A 17,197-nucleotide genomic window follows, 5' to 3' on the forward strand; every position below is an offset into this window, starting at 1 on the left:
GTGTATAGAAGACATAGGCTATGGTCAAATTATCATTTTCAATATTGCTGTGGACAAATCGTGATAATAATTCTGCAGCTTTTAATGCCTCTTCCGCGGTAGGTAATGGGGCGACGTTGAGATGACATTTTTTCCACAATAACAAACGAAAAAACAATGCGTAACCTTCAACTGTCAATTACTCACTGAGATTCAAAACAAAAACTAGGCACGTGCCGAACGTCGTCGGGAATTAACGAACATTATTGAAGGTAAAGAATCGTGCCGGTCATTATAACCGGACATAATTTATTAAAAATGGGTCATATAAAGCGGCATGTCACTGTAAGGGAAGTCATTATATCCGACTTTTTTATAAAGAATTTTATATGAAAACCAAACTTCGTCATGCAATTACGTTATAATAACCGGTTGGTCAATATAGGCGGAGTCATAATAAACGGATTCTTCTGTATTTACATATTTTTATCTTGTTGTTTAATTTATTTTTTATTATCTTGTTTTTAAAAAACTTGGCCCCACATAACATTTTCTTTTCTGCCCATATGTTTTTTTTCGGCCTACATAGTTTTACTTAAAGTACCTACAGATTTTTATGGAACCTTTGGTGCACGAGTCCGACTCGCACTAGGTGATTTCATCAGTGATAAACTAGAATAGAGTACCTATTCTAGTTCTACACTAGCCAAACTTATTCAACGCTGTTGCAGAAGCCGAAGCTAGAAATTAAATGTGTTGTTTGTAAAGATGCTTACATCTTCATCCTTCCTGTAGTTTTTCTACTAGAACTTTCACATAAAAACTTGGGTGAATTTTGGCACAGAGAAAGATTATGTCTAGAAGAGGATTAGTTTTTTAATAAATTACGTTTTCATGAGCATTCACTACATTTTTATAAACATATTGATAGGCAATAGTCATTACATTAATTTCTTTAAATAGTTCCTTGAGAGAGCATGCCAGGCCGAGGCCTGGCTAAGATTATAAATTGATCGAATGGCTCTTCTGCCATACAAAGACAGACTGAATATCAGCAGCATTAGGCTGAATATCAGGAGAATACCAACCTCAGGGGAATCAAATTATGAAATTGACTATGGAATTAGGATTAAGAATGCATGCATATAATCATGTTAAACTTGGAAATAAAAATTTACCATGTATGCAAACTACGGAATCGATTGTAATCGTTTTGGTAAACAACATATCCGATATCCGTTATTCCTGCCAGATTTTGTCGAAAGTGGTTTTTTCAATCTTATTATAGATCTTTAGTTGCCCAGGATTTATAATTGTTGCGCAGATTTTTTAATTTGTAGCGCTTTCGCCTATACTTTTTTTTACATATTATTTAACAAAAATATTTCCTGTTGGGGTAACGTTATCCCAGACAGACGTTTTCCTTTAAATGGGAATATTGAAATAAATACTATACGATTATTCGCCTTGGTGAGGCAATTGTTGCGCGTTATTTGTACATTATACCTACTAAATTTAATGTTTGCAACATGCAACTTGTAAATATGTACTAGCCTTATCCGCCCCTAAGACGACCTTTATATATTATTAGTTTTAGAGAGATCGTATTTGTATTTCATTTTCCATATTCTCACACATCTATGCGGACCCCAATCCCCAAAAATAAGCCTAAACAACCAATGGGAAACGCAAAATAACGATTTATTTTTGTAGGTACTACATTTTTACTGAAGTTTAGAAACAAGTGAGAATATATTTTTTGTCTGTAAAGACGTTTTTTATCTGTGGGTAAATTTAATACTTATCTGTGGGACTTCACATATGTCATGTAGAAAACAAGAAAGTTTTGCAATTTCTGTAAAATACTTAAATAACAAGTAAATTTGATAATTTGTTCTTATCGAGTAATCTTTTTATTAATCATACTACTTAGAATAATTTGATATAAATCCTTGGACATAGCTAAATTGGTGGAGATAATAAACGTTAATATTTAACAAGTTGAAAAGTTTGTCTTTCAATTTGTGATTTTGTAAAGATCATTCTATGGAATGGACAGTTTGCTATCTGTGAAACATCCATTAGCTTTGTGTTGAGGTAAGAATAACCATTATCTTACAACTAATATTAAAACGTTTGCATGTTGGCTCATCCAACAAAGCACATTGGATTGAAATAAACAAGTGGTTTAAAATGTTATCAGTATATTGATGGCCTGATTAAGTTGATAAGTTTACTAAAGTCTTGCACTACCAGATACTAAGTACATAGGTACAGCGTGCTTATGGCATTATGTTATGGTGATGTTTCTTCATCCCCAGTGTGTGGACTGTGTCTGTCAGACTGCCAGCAATGCTTACAGTGTTGCATGTAAACAAGTTGATGTGATAGTCGAGTGCTAGTCACAGGGGTGTGCTTCCCGACATGGCAGTGGGCTAGCACACTTATCCATTTGAAACAAGTAAACTGTGATCATGTTGTGGTGCACTATAAGGAATGATTTGTATAAATATAAGATTCCGTCCATTTCAAAGAGTAAAAGCCAAATCTGACCTTGTCATTATAAATATAAATTATAAAGCTATATAGTTAGCCAGGTCTACTTATACTAATGATTTATTATTAATAATTATGTTTCTTAAAGTAAGTTAAACTCATACACTTAGCATTTCTTTACGTTAGTTTCTTGCCATTGTAACATTTAAAAAGTAATTGCTTGCATATAAAGCATAGCAACCAAAAGGGTGTTAATAACCATGTTATGTAGAAATCATTTAATGCGCAGCTGACAGCAGGTCGTAAAATAATTGAGATAGTTTTAATTCAAATTACTGATATATTATATTAGTTGATAAAAGTTCAGAATTGGCATTTGTGATGCCTCTTGTCTCTACTGTAGCAAATGTATGTAGCATAATAGTTATAGTGCATGCTTACTGGTGGACTTCTAGTGAGTTTAAGTCAAATGTTGAACAATTTGTATGTTCTTGATCTTTCAGTATTTTACTGTAAAAATAACTAAGTCCCCGAGGACATGTGGCAGGAATTTTGTTTAATTATTTGGATTGTCGAGTAAAACTGTCTATAACGGCGCAGAGTAGAGGTCGCGGCGGCGGGGTGATGCGGCCATGGCTTCGCGGCGCGTGACGCGCAAGTGGGAGGTGTTCGCGGGACGGAACCGATTCTGGTGCGACGGCCGCCTCATGACGGCGCCGCACCCCGGCGTGTTCCTGCTCACGCTCGCGCTCATCTGCGGCACGTGCGCCCTGCACTTCGCCTTCGACTGCCCCTTCCTGGCCGTGCGCGTGTCGCCCGCCGTGCCCGCGGCCGGCGCCGCGCTGTGCGCGCTGACGCTGGCGGCGCTGCTGCGCACGGCGCTGTCCGACCCCGGCATCATCCCGCGCGCCGCCGCGGCCGAGGCGGCGGCGCTGGAGGCGGCCGAGGCGGGCCGGCCGCCGCCGCGCGCGCGCGAGGTCTTGGTGCGCGGCCGGCCCGTCAAGCTCAAGTACTGCTTCACGTGCAAGATGTTCCGCCGCCGCGCGCCAGCCACTGCTCGCTGTGCGACAACTGCGTGGATCGCTTCGACCACCACTGTCCCTGGGTGGGCAACTGCGTGGGCAAGCGCAACTACCGCTACTTCTACACGTTCGTGGTGTCGCTGTCGTTCCTGGCGGTGTTCGTGTTCGCGTGCGCCGTGACGCACGTGGCGCTGCTGGCGCGCGGCGCGGGGCTGGGCCCGGCCCTGCGCAGCACGCCCGCGTCCGCCATCGTGGCCGCCGTGTGCTTCCTGTCCGTGTGGTCCGTGCTGGGGCTGGCCGGCTTCCACACGTACCTCGCCTCCACGGACCAGACCACCAATGAAGACGTGAGTTCTCCTTTTCTACGCGTGACATTGGTTTTACTTTTACGAGTTTTACGTTATATCTTTTTATTATGTTCACAGATTAAGGGGTCGTTTTCAACACGCCGTGGCGTGTCAAATCCGAACCCATATTCACGCGGCAACGCATGTGCCAACTGCTGGCACGTACTGTGCGGGCCGCTGGCGCCCAGCCTCATAGACCGGTGAGTAGCTCGAGCAGTCGAGGGTCGGCCTCGCTGTACAGTCAGTAGACTCACACTCCCGCCGTGTTGCAGGCGCGGCGTCTTTACCATCGACGTCAAGGACGAGCTGCCGCCGAGCTTCGCGCGAGCTCTCAGCGCCGCGCCCCCCGTCGCGCCCTCGCCCCCGCTCGCGCCCTCGGCCGCGCCCCCGCAGCTAGGCGGCAGCTACAGCAATCTGTTCGAGAGTGGCTCCCCGGTTCGCCACGCCTACATGAATCGCTCGCTGGAGCTAGAACCCGTGTCATCGCAGCCAGTTTCGCTGCCGCCGGGGCCGCTGCAGCCGGGGCCCCTGCAGCCGGGACCCCTGCAGGCTGCGCCGGGCGGGCTGAGCGCGTCGCGGCTGCGCCTGCTGCACGACACGACGATGATCGACGCGGCGCTGGACCTGGACGAGCCCGAGCCGCCGCCGCACCTGGCGCGCGGCCCGGCGCCGGCCGTGCACCTGGCGCCGGCCGTGCACCTGGCGCCGGCCGTGCACCTGCCGCCGCGCGCGCTGGCGGCGCTCTGACCCGCGCGCCGGGGCCCGCGCCGGGTCCCTCGCCGGGTCCCGTGCCGGGGCCCGCGCCGCCGCCGCGCCCGCCGCCTTGTCTGCGGTCGCCCTCGCGTGCCCCGCGTCCGGACCCGACGCCTTCTGTGCTCTGTAAATAAACTATAAACTATTATAAATATTATTATAATAAATAGCTTGTATTGTAGAGTTCTATATGTTTGGTTTTATTTCAAATAAAATTAATTAATTAATAATTATTTATTTCTCCAAAATCGGGATTCACACCACGGTACGACATACGGACGGAGTGCACTCGATCAAGTCTGTTTCGTACCAGTGAAACCGGATACTGGTTTACACCTAAAGGGATTGTCATCATTATTAACCGATAAAGAGGAGGTTCTCAATTCAACTGGAATGTTTATTTTTTCTATGTACACCGATTACGTGGAGGTTTATGGACCGATCTGCAATTTTTTTGTTCGACGCGGTTAAGCTAAATTTTTTCCATTCCAATAATTGTTTGATTAGTTCAGTACTTTTTTTTTATCGAACATAAGTAAAATAAAAAGTATTAAATATATAGGGCGTCCCGTTACTCGACGTCAAAAATTCTAGGTCCTGCAGTTCCAGGGAAGTATACTCGATCCGCCGAGTATACTTCCCTATTCTATTCCCGATTTGATCTCCTACAAGTCCGAGAGTTCTTCATTGAATATTACTTCAAAGCATCGACTGTTGAGGTAAGAGTGTAGTATGCTGTAAAATGAGTGTGGAAGCAACTTTTTGATTTTATATCAGAGACCTTCGTGCCAGATTTTATCAAATGCCTGGCTAATATCTAAGAATACAGCAGAACAGTACTTCTTTTCCTCCAGCGATCTGCTTATTACATCAACAATACGATGAACTTGTTCTATCGTGCTGTGGTTCTCTCTAAATCCAAATTGGTGGTTTTTTATAACATCACTCAAGTGGTCTTTCATTGTTTTTAGAAGTATGGTAACCTAACCAAATAAGGCCTATGCCTCAATAAAGCCTATTTTGAAAATTTCCCTCTTCCCGATTTCAAATAGTCGCCAAAGTTTGTAGAAGTGTGCATGCACATTACTTAACTAATTTAAGCATAGCAATCAACCCGTGCCGCGATTATGTTGGAACCTACAGTCGAAAACAATCACGACGTGGAGCGCACTTTAGTTTTTAAACTGTTAGTATTTTTATATTTATCAGTTTACGACGTGCCGTGTTTTGTCTGTATGACTATTATACATTTAGCCATCTCCTCACATAAGTGAAATAGCTATAATATCGGTGTATATCATATAATCGTTGTTTTGTTTACCTATGTGCCATGCCCTAATAAAGCCTACAAACAAACGTGTAGGCCTTATTATGGCATAGTTGTTTTTCAGTAATTTCATAGAAAATGGATCACCAGCTTATGTCAAAAGGAAAGCCAATGGATTTTGCAAAAGATGGAAAACGCTGTTAAAATGGTAGAAAGGGGTAAACGGGGTGAATAGATACAGAAAAGGGGTGAATGGATATCGGGAAATTCTTCATAGTATCTATTCAACCATTGAATTCTGTTCATCCTGTTTTACCTGGTATGCTGCTGCAGCCAGATATAATTTCCCAAGAAGTACGCACCATCTAAAGAGTGGTTCGACTACTCAAAAGCTAGGTCAGTCGCTAAATTGGCTACAGAACAAGAAGTTGTTCTCATTCGTTTGACTGAAGCTGGGGTGCCGATGACTTGATGATGCATGATGAGAAACTCGTCAAGTCTGATGTATAATGACCAAAATTAATTAATAAGGTCTCATTACATTTATTATAAGCATTGACAAGAAGAAGTTGAATACTTACTAGTTTTTAATGAAGCCTTATTAAGACATAGGGTTCCCAATAAGGCCAAAGTGACACTTTAGTTATTTGTGTTTACAAAACTGTAATTTTTGTTTCTAAAGCTACTTTGATTCCATTATTACAAAGTTTAATAAATAAATATAAGATTTTGAAATAATCAGCGCATTGTCATTTTAAACCTACGAGCTAGGCGGTAATAAAAATAAGGTAGGCCTTATTTGGTTAGTTTACCTTAATTTCTCCTGACGACGTTCCGTCAGTCTATTGGCATTCCAAGTGACAATTCTGAGAAAGCTGCTCATTTTGTGACTAGGCTTGCAACCAGCTGGATCATACGATCCATCATGTTACCATGATTTGTTGATTTTTTTAATAATTTGTAAGCCTGCGATCAGTCGGCTAGACTATAATCAGGTGAGTTGAATGATTATGAGGTTAGGCGTGGCAGAGCCATTGCTCATTCTCCCCATATTAAGGCAGCACGTCTGCTCTCTTGAGTCTCTTAATCTGATTTGGTTGCAAGAGCAGGCTTTTTTTTTGCAAGAGCAGGCTGGATAGCGGGTTAGGGTGGGATGCTAGGCGTTCTTGATAGTTATCAGTGTAGCGCTTTGCCTCGTCGAGGATGGTTGGCATTTCAAGGTACTCATGGATTTTCGAGTTTCGAGCGTACCACGGCGCAGAAGCAATAACTCTCAGGATATTGTTTTGAGCTCGTTGGAGGGACATTATATATGATTTACTGGCTGACGACCACAGTTGGATTCCATATGTCCATATAGGCTTAATTATACAGTTGTATACTCTTAGTTTGTTAGACAGAGATAAGGCTGACTGTCTTACGAGGAGCCAGAGTAGGTTTTTAAATCTTAGATTGATTTCGTTCCGTTTCGTTTTAATGTGATCCTTCCACGTCATCCTGCGGTCCAGATGGAATCCAAGATATTTAACGCAGGATAATTGTGGCAGTGGGTGTGGTCCAAGCTTAACTGGGAGACAAGTCCCACGTCTCAGAGTGAATGCTATGTGGTGGGATTTAGAGGCGCTAGCTTTTATTCTCCACTTGGTTAGCCAGGCATCGGTGACAGCGAGCTGGGCTTGCAACAATCTACTCGCTTCCATTGGATCTTTGTTACAACAGAGGAAGGCAGCATCATCAGCAAAGGTTGGTACAGTTGTTTCAGGAGATTGAGGCAAGTCACAGGTAAATATATTGTAGAGGACCGGGCCAAGTACGGATCCCTGTGGAACTCCGGCTCTAGACTCAAAGAGTGATGATCTTGCATGCCGAACCTTGACCTGAAATTTTCTGTCACTGAGGTAAGATTTCATCAGTAGATAATAGGAGTGTGGTAGGTACTATTTAATCTTGTATAGTAAGCCTTTATGCCAAACACGGTCAAAAGCTTGTTGTACGTCTAGAAAGCAGAGCAGTTTTCTTTCTTTTCAAGGCTTTTGACTGCACGGTTAGTGCGGTGGCTGGGCAACTGGCTGCCGCGCAACGGGTAGCGGGTTCGATTCCCGCACGGAGCAACTCTTTGTATGATCCACAAATTGTTGTTTCGGGTCTGGGTGTTATGTGTATGTGAACTTGTATGTTTGTAAACGCACCCACGACACAGGAGAAAATCCTAATATGGGGCAACGTTATTTCAAAAAAAAAAAAGGCAGGTAACCTACATATGGTAGGGTGTAAGCAACTCTTAAAAATCAGGGTCAAAGGTCCCAAAAATCGGATTTTTGCAGTTTTTTGGAAATACCTCATTTCCGATGGGATTTTGGTATTTGCATTTAGTACCAATATTGAAGAATACAAAATTCTCTAAAAATTTTGTGTATTTTTTTTTTATACGGGTAACCGTTTTCGAGATAGAGCGCAGAGAGCGCGCGGTCACTTAAATACTTCTCTTCAAAAAATTTTTTTTTTCATTTAAACTGTCCGTGATGGTCCTCTATGGATAGGACATTAAAAAATACGTCACGGTTCCTAAAATCATTTTTCGTCAAAATCAATCGTTTGAAAGATAGACGCTTCCAAAGTGGAAAATTTAGTTTTAAGGTCATCACTAGTACGATTTTGAGCTGGAGCATTAGTGATTGGTTTGGTTTTTAGTATTCTTTCCTTGTACTGTTTATATTTTGCGCATCCTTTATAGCTCGCAGGATACTTTTCCTGACAGTTTGCACATGTTGCGTCAGTATCTACTCGTTTGGTGCAGGTCGAATTAGGATGGTTATTTCCACATACAAACACACCGAAACGGTCTAAAACATTGGTTCTTTGTGTGCCAAATCCTTTGGCATCTTTAACATTGCTTTGACAACACATTTTTTAGGCATTGGCATCTTTTTTACAGGGTGCTTCAAATGTTAGTTTCAGGTTAGGTCAGGTTAGGTCAGGTTAGGTCAGGTTAGGTCAGGTTAGGTCAGGTTAGGTCAGGTTAGGTCAGGTTAGGTCAGGTTAGGTCAGGTTAGGTCATGTTAGGTCAGGTTAGGTCAGGTTAGGTCAGGTTAGGTCAGGTTAGGTCAGGTTAGGTCAGGTTAGGTCAGGTTAGGTCAGGTTAGGTCAGGTTAGGTCAGGTTAGGTCAGGTTAGGTCAGGTTAGGTCAGGTTAGGTCAGGTTAGGTCAGGTTAGGTCAGGTTAGGTCAGGTTAGGTCAGGTTAGGTCAGGTTAGGTCAGGTTAGGTCAGGTTAGGTCAGGTTAGGTCAGGTTAGGTCAGGTTAGGTCAGGTTAGGTCAGGTTAGGTCAGGTTAGGTCAGGTTAGGTCAGGTTAGGTCAGGTTAGGTCAGGTTAGGTCAGGTTAGGTCAGGTTAGGTCAGGTTAGGTCAGGTTAGGTCAGGTTAGGTCAGGTTAGGTCAGGTTAGGTCAGGTTAGGTCAGGTTAGGTCAGGTTAGGTCAGGTTAGGTCAGGTTAGGTCAGGTTAGGTCAGGTTAGGTCAGGTTAGGTCAGGTTAGGTCAGGTTAGGTCAGGTTAGGTCAGGTTAGGTCAGGTTAGGTCAGGTTAGGTCAGGTTAGGTCAGGTTAGGTCAGGTTAGGTCAGGTTAGGTCAGGTTAGGTAAGTTAGGCCAGGTTAGGCCAGGCCAGGCCAGGTTAGGCCAGGCCAGGCCAAGCCACGCCAGGCCAGGCCAGGCCAGGCCAGGCCAGGCCAGGCCAGGCCAGGCCAGGCCAGGCCAGGCCAGGCCAGGCCAGGCCAGGCCAGGCCAGGGCCAGGCCAGGCCAGGCCAGGCCAGGCCAGGCCAGGCCAGGGCCAGGCCAGGCCAGGCCAGGCCAGGCCAGGCCAGGCCAGGCCAGGCCAGGCCAGGCCAGGCCAGGCCAGGCCAGGCCAGGCCAGGCCAGGCCAGGCCAGGCCAGGCCAGGCCAGGCCAGGCCAGGCCAGGCCAGGCCAGGCCAGGCCAGGCCAGGCCAGGCCAGGCCAGGCCAGGCCAGGCCAGGCCAGGCCAGGCCAGGCCAGGCCAGGCCAGGCCAGGCCAGGCCAGGCCAGGCCAGGCCAGGCCAGGCCAGGCCAGGCCAGGCCAGGCCAGGCCAGGCCAGGCCAGGCCAGGCCAGGCCAGGCCAGGCCAGGCCAGGCCAGGCCAGGCCAGGCCAGGCCAGGCCAGGCCAGGCCAGGCCAGGCCAGGCCAGGCCAGGCCAGGCCAGGCCAGGCCAGGCCAGGCCAGGCCAGGCCAGGCCAGGCCAGGCCAGGCCAGGCCAGGCCAGGCCAGGCCAGGCCAGGCCAGGCCAGGCCAGGCCAGGCCAGGCCAGGCCAGGCCAGGCCAGGCCAGGCCAGGCCAGGCCAGGCCAGGCCAGGCCAGGCCAGGCCAGGCCAGGCCAGGCCAGGCCAGGCCAGGCCAGGCCAGGCCAGGCCAGGCCAGGCCAGGCCAGGCCAGGCCAGGCCAGGCCAGGCCAGGCCAGGCCAGGCCAGGCCAGGCCAGGCCAGGCCAGGCCAGGCCAGGCCAGGCCAGGCCAGGCCAGGCCAGGCCAGGCCAGGCCAGGCCAGGCCAGGCCAGGCCAGGCCAGGCCAGGCCAGGCCAGGCCAGGCCAGGCCAGGCCAGGCCAGGCCAGGCCAGGCCAGGCCAGGCCAGGCCAGGCCAGGCCAGGCCAGGCCAGGCCAGGCCAGGCCAGGCCAGGCCAGGCCAGGCCAGGCCAGGCCAGGCCAGGCCAGGCCAGGCCAGGCCAGGCCAGGCCAGGCCAGGCCAGGCCAGGCCAGGCCAGGCCAGGCCAGGCCAGGCCAGGCCAGGCCAGGCCAGGCCAGGCCAGGCCAGGCCAGGCCAGGCCAGGCCAGGCCAGGCCAGGCCAGGCCAGGCCAGGCCAGGCCAGGCCAGGCCAGGCCAGGCCAGGCCAGGCCAGGCCAGGCCAGGCCAGGCCAGGCCAGGCCAGGCCAGGCCAGGCCAGGCCAGGCCAGGCCAGGCCAGGCCAGGCCAGGCCAGGCCAGGCCAGGCCAGGCCAGGCCAGGCCAGGCCAGGCCAGGCCAGGCCAGGCCAGGCCAGGCCAGGCCAGGCCAGGCCAGGCCAGGCCAGGCCAGGCCAGGCCAGGCCAGGCCAGGCCAGGCCAGGCCAGGCCAGGCCAGGCCAGGCCAGGCCAGGCCAGGCCAGGCCAGGCCAGGCCAGGCCAGGCCAGGCCAGGCCAGGCCAGGCCAGGCCAGGCCAGGCCAGGCCAGGCCAGGCCAGGCCAGGCCAGGCCAGGCCAGGCCAGGCCAGGCCAGGCCAGGCCAGGCCAGGCCAGGCCAGGCCAGGCCAGGCCAGGCCAGGCCAGGCCAGGCCAGGCCAGGCCAGGCCAGGCCAGGCCAGGCCAGGCCAGGCCAGGCCAGGCCAGGCCAGGCCAGGCCAGGCCAGGCCAGGCCAGGCCAGGCCAGGCCAGGCCAGGCCAGGCCAGGCCAGGCCAGGCCAGGCCAGGCCAGGCCAGGCCAGGCCAGGCCAGGCCAGGCCAGGCCAGGCCAGGCCAGGCCAGGCCAGGCCAGGCCAGGCCAGGCCAGGCCAGGCCAGGCCAGGCCAGGCCAGGCCAGGCCAGGCCAGGCCAGGCCAGGCCAGGCCAGGCCAGGCCAGGCCAGGCCAGGCCAGGCCAGGCCAGGCCAGGCCAGGCCAGGCCAGGCCAGGCCAGGCCAGGCCAGGCCAGGCCAGGCCAGGCCAGGCCAGGCCAGGCCAGGCCAGGCCAGGCCAGGCCAGGCCAGGCCAGGCCAGGCCAGGCCAGGCCAGGCCAGGCCAGGCCAGGCCAGGCCAGGCCAGGCCAGGCCAGGCCAGGCCAGGCCAGGCCAGGCCAGGCCAGGCCAGGCCAGGCCAGGCCAGGCCAGGCCAGGCCAGGCCAGGCCAGGCCAGGCCAGGCCAGGCCAGGCCAGGCCAGGCCAGGCCAGGCCAGGCCAGGCCAGGCCAGGCCAGGCCAGGCCAGGCCAGGCCAGGCCAGGCCAGGCCAGGCCAGGCCAGGCCAGGCCAGGCCAGGCCAGGCCAGGCCAGGCCAGGCCAGGCCAGGCCAGGCCAGGCCAGGCCAGGCCAGGCCAGGCCAGGCCAGGCCAGGCCAGGCCAGGCCAGGCCAGGCCAGGCCAGGCCAGGCCAGGCCAGGCCAGGCCAGGCCAGGCCAGGCCAGGCCAGGCCAGGCCAGGCCAGGCCAGGCCAGGCCAGGCCAGGCCAGGCCAGGCCAGGCCAGGCCAGGCCAGGCCAGGCCAGGCCAGGCCAGGCCAGGCCAGGCCAGGCCAGGCCAGGCCAGGCCAGGCCAGGCCAGGCCAGGCCAGGCCAGGCCAGGCCAGGCCAGGCCAGGCCAGGCCAGGCCAGGCCAGGCCAGGCCAGGCCAGGCCAGGCCAGGCCAGGCCAGGCCAGGCCAGGCCAGGCCAGGCCAGGCCAGGCCAGGCCAGGCCAGGCCAGGCCAGGCCAGGCCAGGCCAGGCCAGGCCAGGCCAGGCCAGGCCAGGCCAGGCATTTTATTAAGTCTAAATTAATTGGTTTTATGACCAAAGCAGATACTCATTACGCAATACCATAATCTATTTTTTAGTTCGAACGATCTAAACTACTTAGTAACCTTCTTTAAAATAGCTCTAAAAGCTAATTAATCTATATATTAAATTAACGTTACCTTGAATATAAAAACAATTTCCATTGGCGAGAAACGTTTATACTGTAGATGACAATCTTTATGATAACTATGAAGCGACCATGATGACATTAATTCGGAGTATAGTACAGTTGTAATGGTAATGCGTTGATATTTGATTGGAATATGACAGCAAAAGAGCATACTGATCACGTGATGGTATGAATTGGACAACTGCATAACCAAAGATGGTATGAATGCGTTGCCTTTTGCGGATTGTACCTCCAATAATCTCACTCGCACGGCGAAATGAAATACAAGCGTTGTTTTCAGTCGGTTTTCTCAAAGGCCATGGTATCATTGCCGTCAGGCCTATTTGTACTGAAACATGGATATTCCACCTTTTTTAATTAATTTATTGTTCCAGGGCTGCGTCGGTCAACGTCGCATGTTGGTGTCTTGGCGATACTAAATTGTTTGCTGTACAGGCACTGGTGAGTAATCTTTGAAGCATTATCTACGTATTTATTTATTTATTTATCAAAAGGTACATACAGTTTTATACATTATCAAAAAATCGCCAAACTTGTTCATATCTGAACATATTTGTATACAAAGTTTAGTTAGTCAGCAGCGGTACAGTAGGCTATAAGGTACCTAGTTATCAATACCTATACGAGTAACCTTGGTTATACAAGTACGGTGAAATGCGTCACGAACACGGATTAACCCTTTAACCTCATCCGTGACGGGATTTTTATAAGCGCCCTTATGGAGAATTCTTTTTGGTTGCTGTGCAGGTGGACACTATAACATTTTCCGCATGCGTTTGCACACAAATTTGTTCATAAAATTCTTCAATATAATAAATAAACAGTTATACACTTCAGCAAATTTTAAATAACAGACCTTTATTAAAAATAAAATATTTAATAAAAGGGAAATAACATTTCAAAATACCGCCAGTCTTATTTCAATATCAAATTTTCGATAAAAAATATCATCGTCAGCTTTTTTTCTCATTTTTTGTCCTCGCATAGCTCAGAGATAAATTCATTTATTTTACACACATACCAGTACATACATATGTGTAACTCTTCCAATCATGTCCTGTCGATGCGCGGAGTAATTGGAATTGGATTGAAAATATATCGTACCGTGGTTTAACAATATGAACCTTTTTACAACGAAAAATAACTAAAAAAAAGTTACGCTTAAACTAACACGTCAACTATTTATGACTTGACTTTGTTAGTACATTACTATAAATTAGTTTTACAGGCTGACTTTTCAGAAGTTACATATTTATGATGTTTCGCTATCAAGGGAGGCGGGCAAACTTAATCAAACGAGTTGTTTCGAACTGCTTTTAATTTGTGTCGTCTCTTCTCTAAATAAGTGAAATATTAACATGAACCTTTGTTCACAGGTCTGTCCGATGATCAGAAGACTTATAAAACACGAACTTGTCATTTTCTCATCTAAAATCAGTGTTAGACTTTAGTGATTGGAAAATTACATGAAAATGATGCAGGTAAAGTTATTTTATCAACAACGTGAGTTGAATGTAGTGAATTTTATACTTGTACATAATAATTAACTTGTACTAGGACTTTTAAGATGATAGTGATGTTTCGCTTCGACGAACCTTATGTACGTAACTGTTACTTTAAATAAGAAATTTAAAATAAAGGAGATCCCTGTTTTTATACCGTTTTGTTATTTCATTTTCGAATAATTTTGTATAATAAAGAACGCAGCGAAACTCGAGCGCCGAGTATCCAATAACCAGACTATAAATAGTTGGGAAATAAATACTAAAGTAATACTCCAATAATGTACAACAATCCCATCCCACTTCGATACTACCCATAACTAAACTTTGAATATAAAACTTATTATTCTGAATCCTTGAGTTTATTTGAATCGCTGAACTTTATTATAATAAGAGTAGGATTTATGTTCTCGCAAACATTTTGTACTAAAAATAGAATTGACGTTTGTTTTAGACAAGGAGTTGGCTAGAGCGAGCAATCCAAATTGTTTACTAAAAACACGAGCATAAAGTGTCATTATGAAATAGCAAGAGTTTCCGCGATGAGAATTAATTGTACCATTTCGCTTTAAAATGAAAATACACATAGAGGTGGCATTAAAAATTCTATGAGGTAATTAATTAAGGTCAGACAGCGTGGAGGCGAGATGAGACCGCTGCTGATTCTGTTAACACCTTTACTTAACTCTTTGAACGTGGTACTCATACATATTAGGTACGTGTCAGGTGTTATGGTGTAATTCACTCTCTTTAATTATGGTATTTATGTTGAGGAAGCTGAATATATAACTCTAGATAGTTAGTTATTTAGCTATGTTGCTTAAATTAACAATATCTTGTCTACACCACTTGACCCTCATGCAGCGCTTGCCACTATTGGGCTAATAAGGAAATTGAAGAATGTGTTGCCTATATAAGTTTGGCTATATAATACATATATGTAGAAATAGTGTAATAAAAAAAATATTTGACAAGACAAAGGACTAAAGGACCACGCCAAACGCCACGATAATGTCATTACTTTAATTCTTTAAAGGAATTATTTAAAGATTATGATGCATACACGCAAATATAATACCTTTTTTTCACCAAGTATGTATACTACGAGTTTCATATAATTGGGAGCGAAGATTTTGTGATACGGTCACCACCCAGACCTCTACGCTAATAGTGAGAATTTTCGAAAACGGAAAAAATTAAGTTAATAATATAACATACATTTCCCTTAAGGGATGTAGCAGGGGTGAATCTTATAGTACGTACTTACATTATTGGCTCCCTAGCGGAAAACTAACGCATTATAATAGTAGCAGTACTTTTGAAAGATGACTTCTCGCTAAAGAAGGAAAATGGGAAAGGCGCGAGACTATGTGTTACATAACCCAACTATTTCTAGTTTAAATAAACCTATTTTAATGTAAATGTAATCACTTTAGAACTCAGACATATATCAATGACGAACAATGGATTGAAACAATCGTTCAAATGAATCTCAAACTTAAGCAACAGTATTAAGGTTGTTTTCACAAGAAACCACTGTTAAATGTGTATAGTATTCAGTCAGATTTGTGATTTGACTAATTTACTGTCAAGTCAAACATACGTATGATATGTCGCGTTTCATATTACATGAATCAATAATATTAATTCCTTTCTACGGTTTTGCTGTAATGATTTATTCACAAATATTCAGAGGTTTTATTCAGAGATTACAAAAAAAAAGAAATATTATATTTACTGCTTGCTACTTCTACTTATTTACTAGCTACGTATATTCTACTAGCTATTAGTCGTAGCGTGATGATTTTCATCTTCCTCGATAAATTGACTATCTAACACAAGAATAATCTTTCAAATCGTAATTCCAGAGATTAGTGCGTTCAAATAAACTAACTCTTCAGCTTTATAGTTACCTGTTTAGCAATCAACTAGTAGTACTAAAAGGATTTCCCAAAATTATTATGAAAAGGAAAACAATTTAATTACAAATTCGCGGGTTGAAGCCAGTCTAGATATAAATAAGTTTAGTTGGCATGTGCCCGTCTAGCTGTTTTTGAGAGAAAATGAAAAATAAATGTTTGAATTTTTACCCAGCAATCTGAAATGCCAAAGGACCTATTACGTTAAACGGTTAAAACGTTTTAATTAATAATTAGAAAAGAAAACCTTTTAAAATGTTTTTTCTACATTCGCTATACATTTTCAACTCGCGAGCTTTTGAAGCGTATTTTATTATGAGAGTAAAAAAATATGTTTTAAAATTATAATATTACGCTTATTTTGCTCTCAAGGGTTTGGCAATGGTGTTAAATAAATTCACGTTTTACCAGTAATATTGTATAAAAGTGTACAGTTTAAGGTATGTTTCTACACTTCACTAGTCTACAACCGAAACTACAAAAACGTAGAAAACCTTTTAAAATAGGAGCCCATAGCACAGGTTATCCTAGTTTGGGTAGGAACCCAAACTAGGATAACCTGTGCTATGGGCCACACACCACTATTTTAATAATTGAAAACCTAGTGATGATTAAAAATCCATTATATTATATTGTATTAATAATATAAGCTTAGCTTAAGATCTAATTCTGTACTAATATGGTAGAAAAAAAAACAAATCCACGATACGCCGCGTAGTAAATATTTGAACAGCCACTTTGTCCAGTGTAGAAATGTTTTATCCTCATAAAATGGACTTGTAAATATTAGTAACATAAAGAAGTCTGTCACATCAAAGGACGTAGGAACTACAAGACAGACGATACCCATTTCCTCAAGCTCCGTGATCATCGAGTCAGAAACATTTTTTTTGTACATTAACTTCATAATATTTCGCTCAGTCCATTCTTATAATATAAAATATCGAGTACAAAATAACAAGGAAACGGCAGTTATCAAAAATATGAAAATGAAATATACTTTTTCTTTTTCCAGCGAACAAACCGTTTTATAGTTTTTTTTAATATTGTTATGTTCCAGTAGAACAGTTCATGATTATTATCATCACAGAATAACGTTAAGCAGTCTTAGTTTTGACTATACGGTTGGCGCGGTGGCAGGGTAACCGGCTGCCGCGCAACGTGTAGCACGTTCGATTACCGCACGGAGCAACTCTTCGTGTGATTCACAAATTGTTGTTTCGTGTCTGGATGCCATGTGTATGTAAAAGATACAGGAAAATATTGAAAAGTGGGGCAACGT

General features: G+C 46.3%; 2 protein-coding genes and 1 long non-coding RNA gene across 3 annotated transcripts in view; 2 read left to right on the top strand and 1 right to left on the bottom strand.

The window, feature by feature from the left end:
* Nucleotides 1-17,197, bottom strand: part of LOC118282437 (uncharacterized) — a 175,762-nt gene that overhangs the window by 106,150 nt on the left and 52,415 nt on the right. The gene's annotated exons all lie outside the window — the stretch shown is intronic.
* On the top strand, nucleotides 1,770-4,786 carry LOC118262142 (palmitoyltransferase ZDHHC18). The gene is given in 5 exon segments (XM_035573296.2): nucleotides 1,770-2,076; nucleotides 3,081-3,507; nucleotides 3,510-3,844; nucleotides 3,923-4,044; nucleotides 4,117-4,786. Coding segments are annotated over 4 exon segments (1,332 nt in total). The 5' UTR covers nucleotides 1,770-2,076; nucleotides 3,081-3,107; the 3' UTR covers nucleotides 4,592-4,786.
* Nucleotides 12,845-14,150, top strand: LOC126911979 (uncharacterized). The gene is made up of 2 exons (XR_007706550.1): nucleotides 12,845-12,935; nucleotides 13,871-14,150. It is a non-coding gene; the product is annotated as an uncharacterized LOC126911979 (long non-coding RNA).

Source organism: Spodoptera frugiperda, chromosome 20 (genome assembly GCF_023101765.2).
Source record: "Spodoptera frugiperda isolate SF20-4 chromosome 20, AGI-APGP_CSIRO_Sfru_2.0, whole genome shotgun sequence".
NCBI classification, from domain to species: domain Eukaryota; kingdom Metazoa; phylum Arthropoda; class Insecta; order Lepidoptera; family Noctuidae; genus Spodoptera; species Spodoptera frugiperda.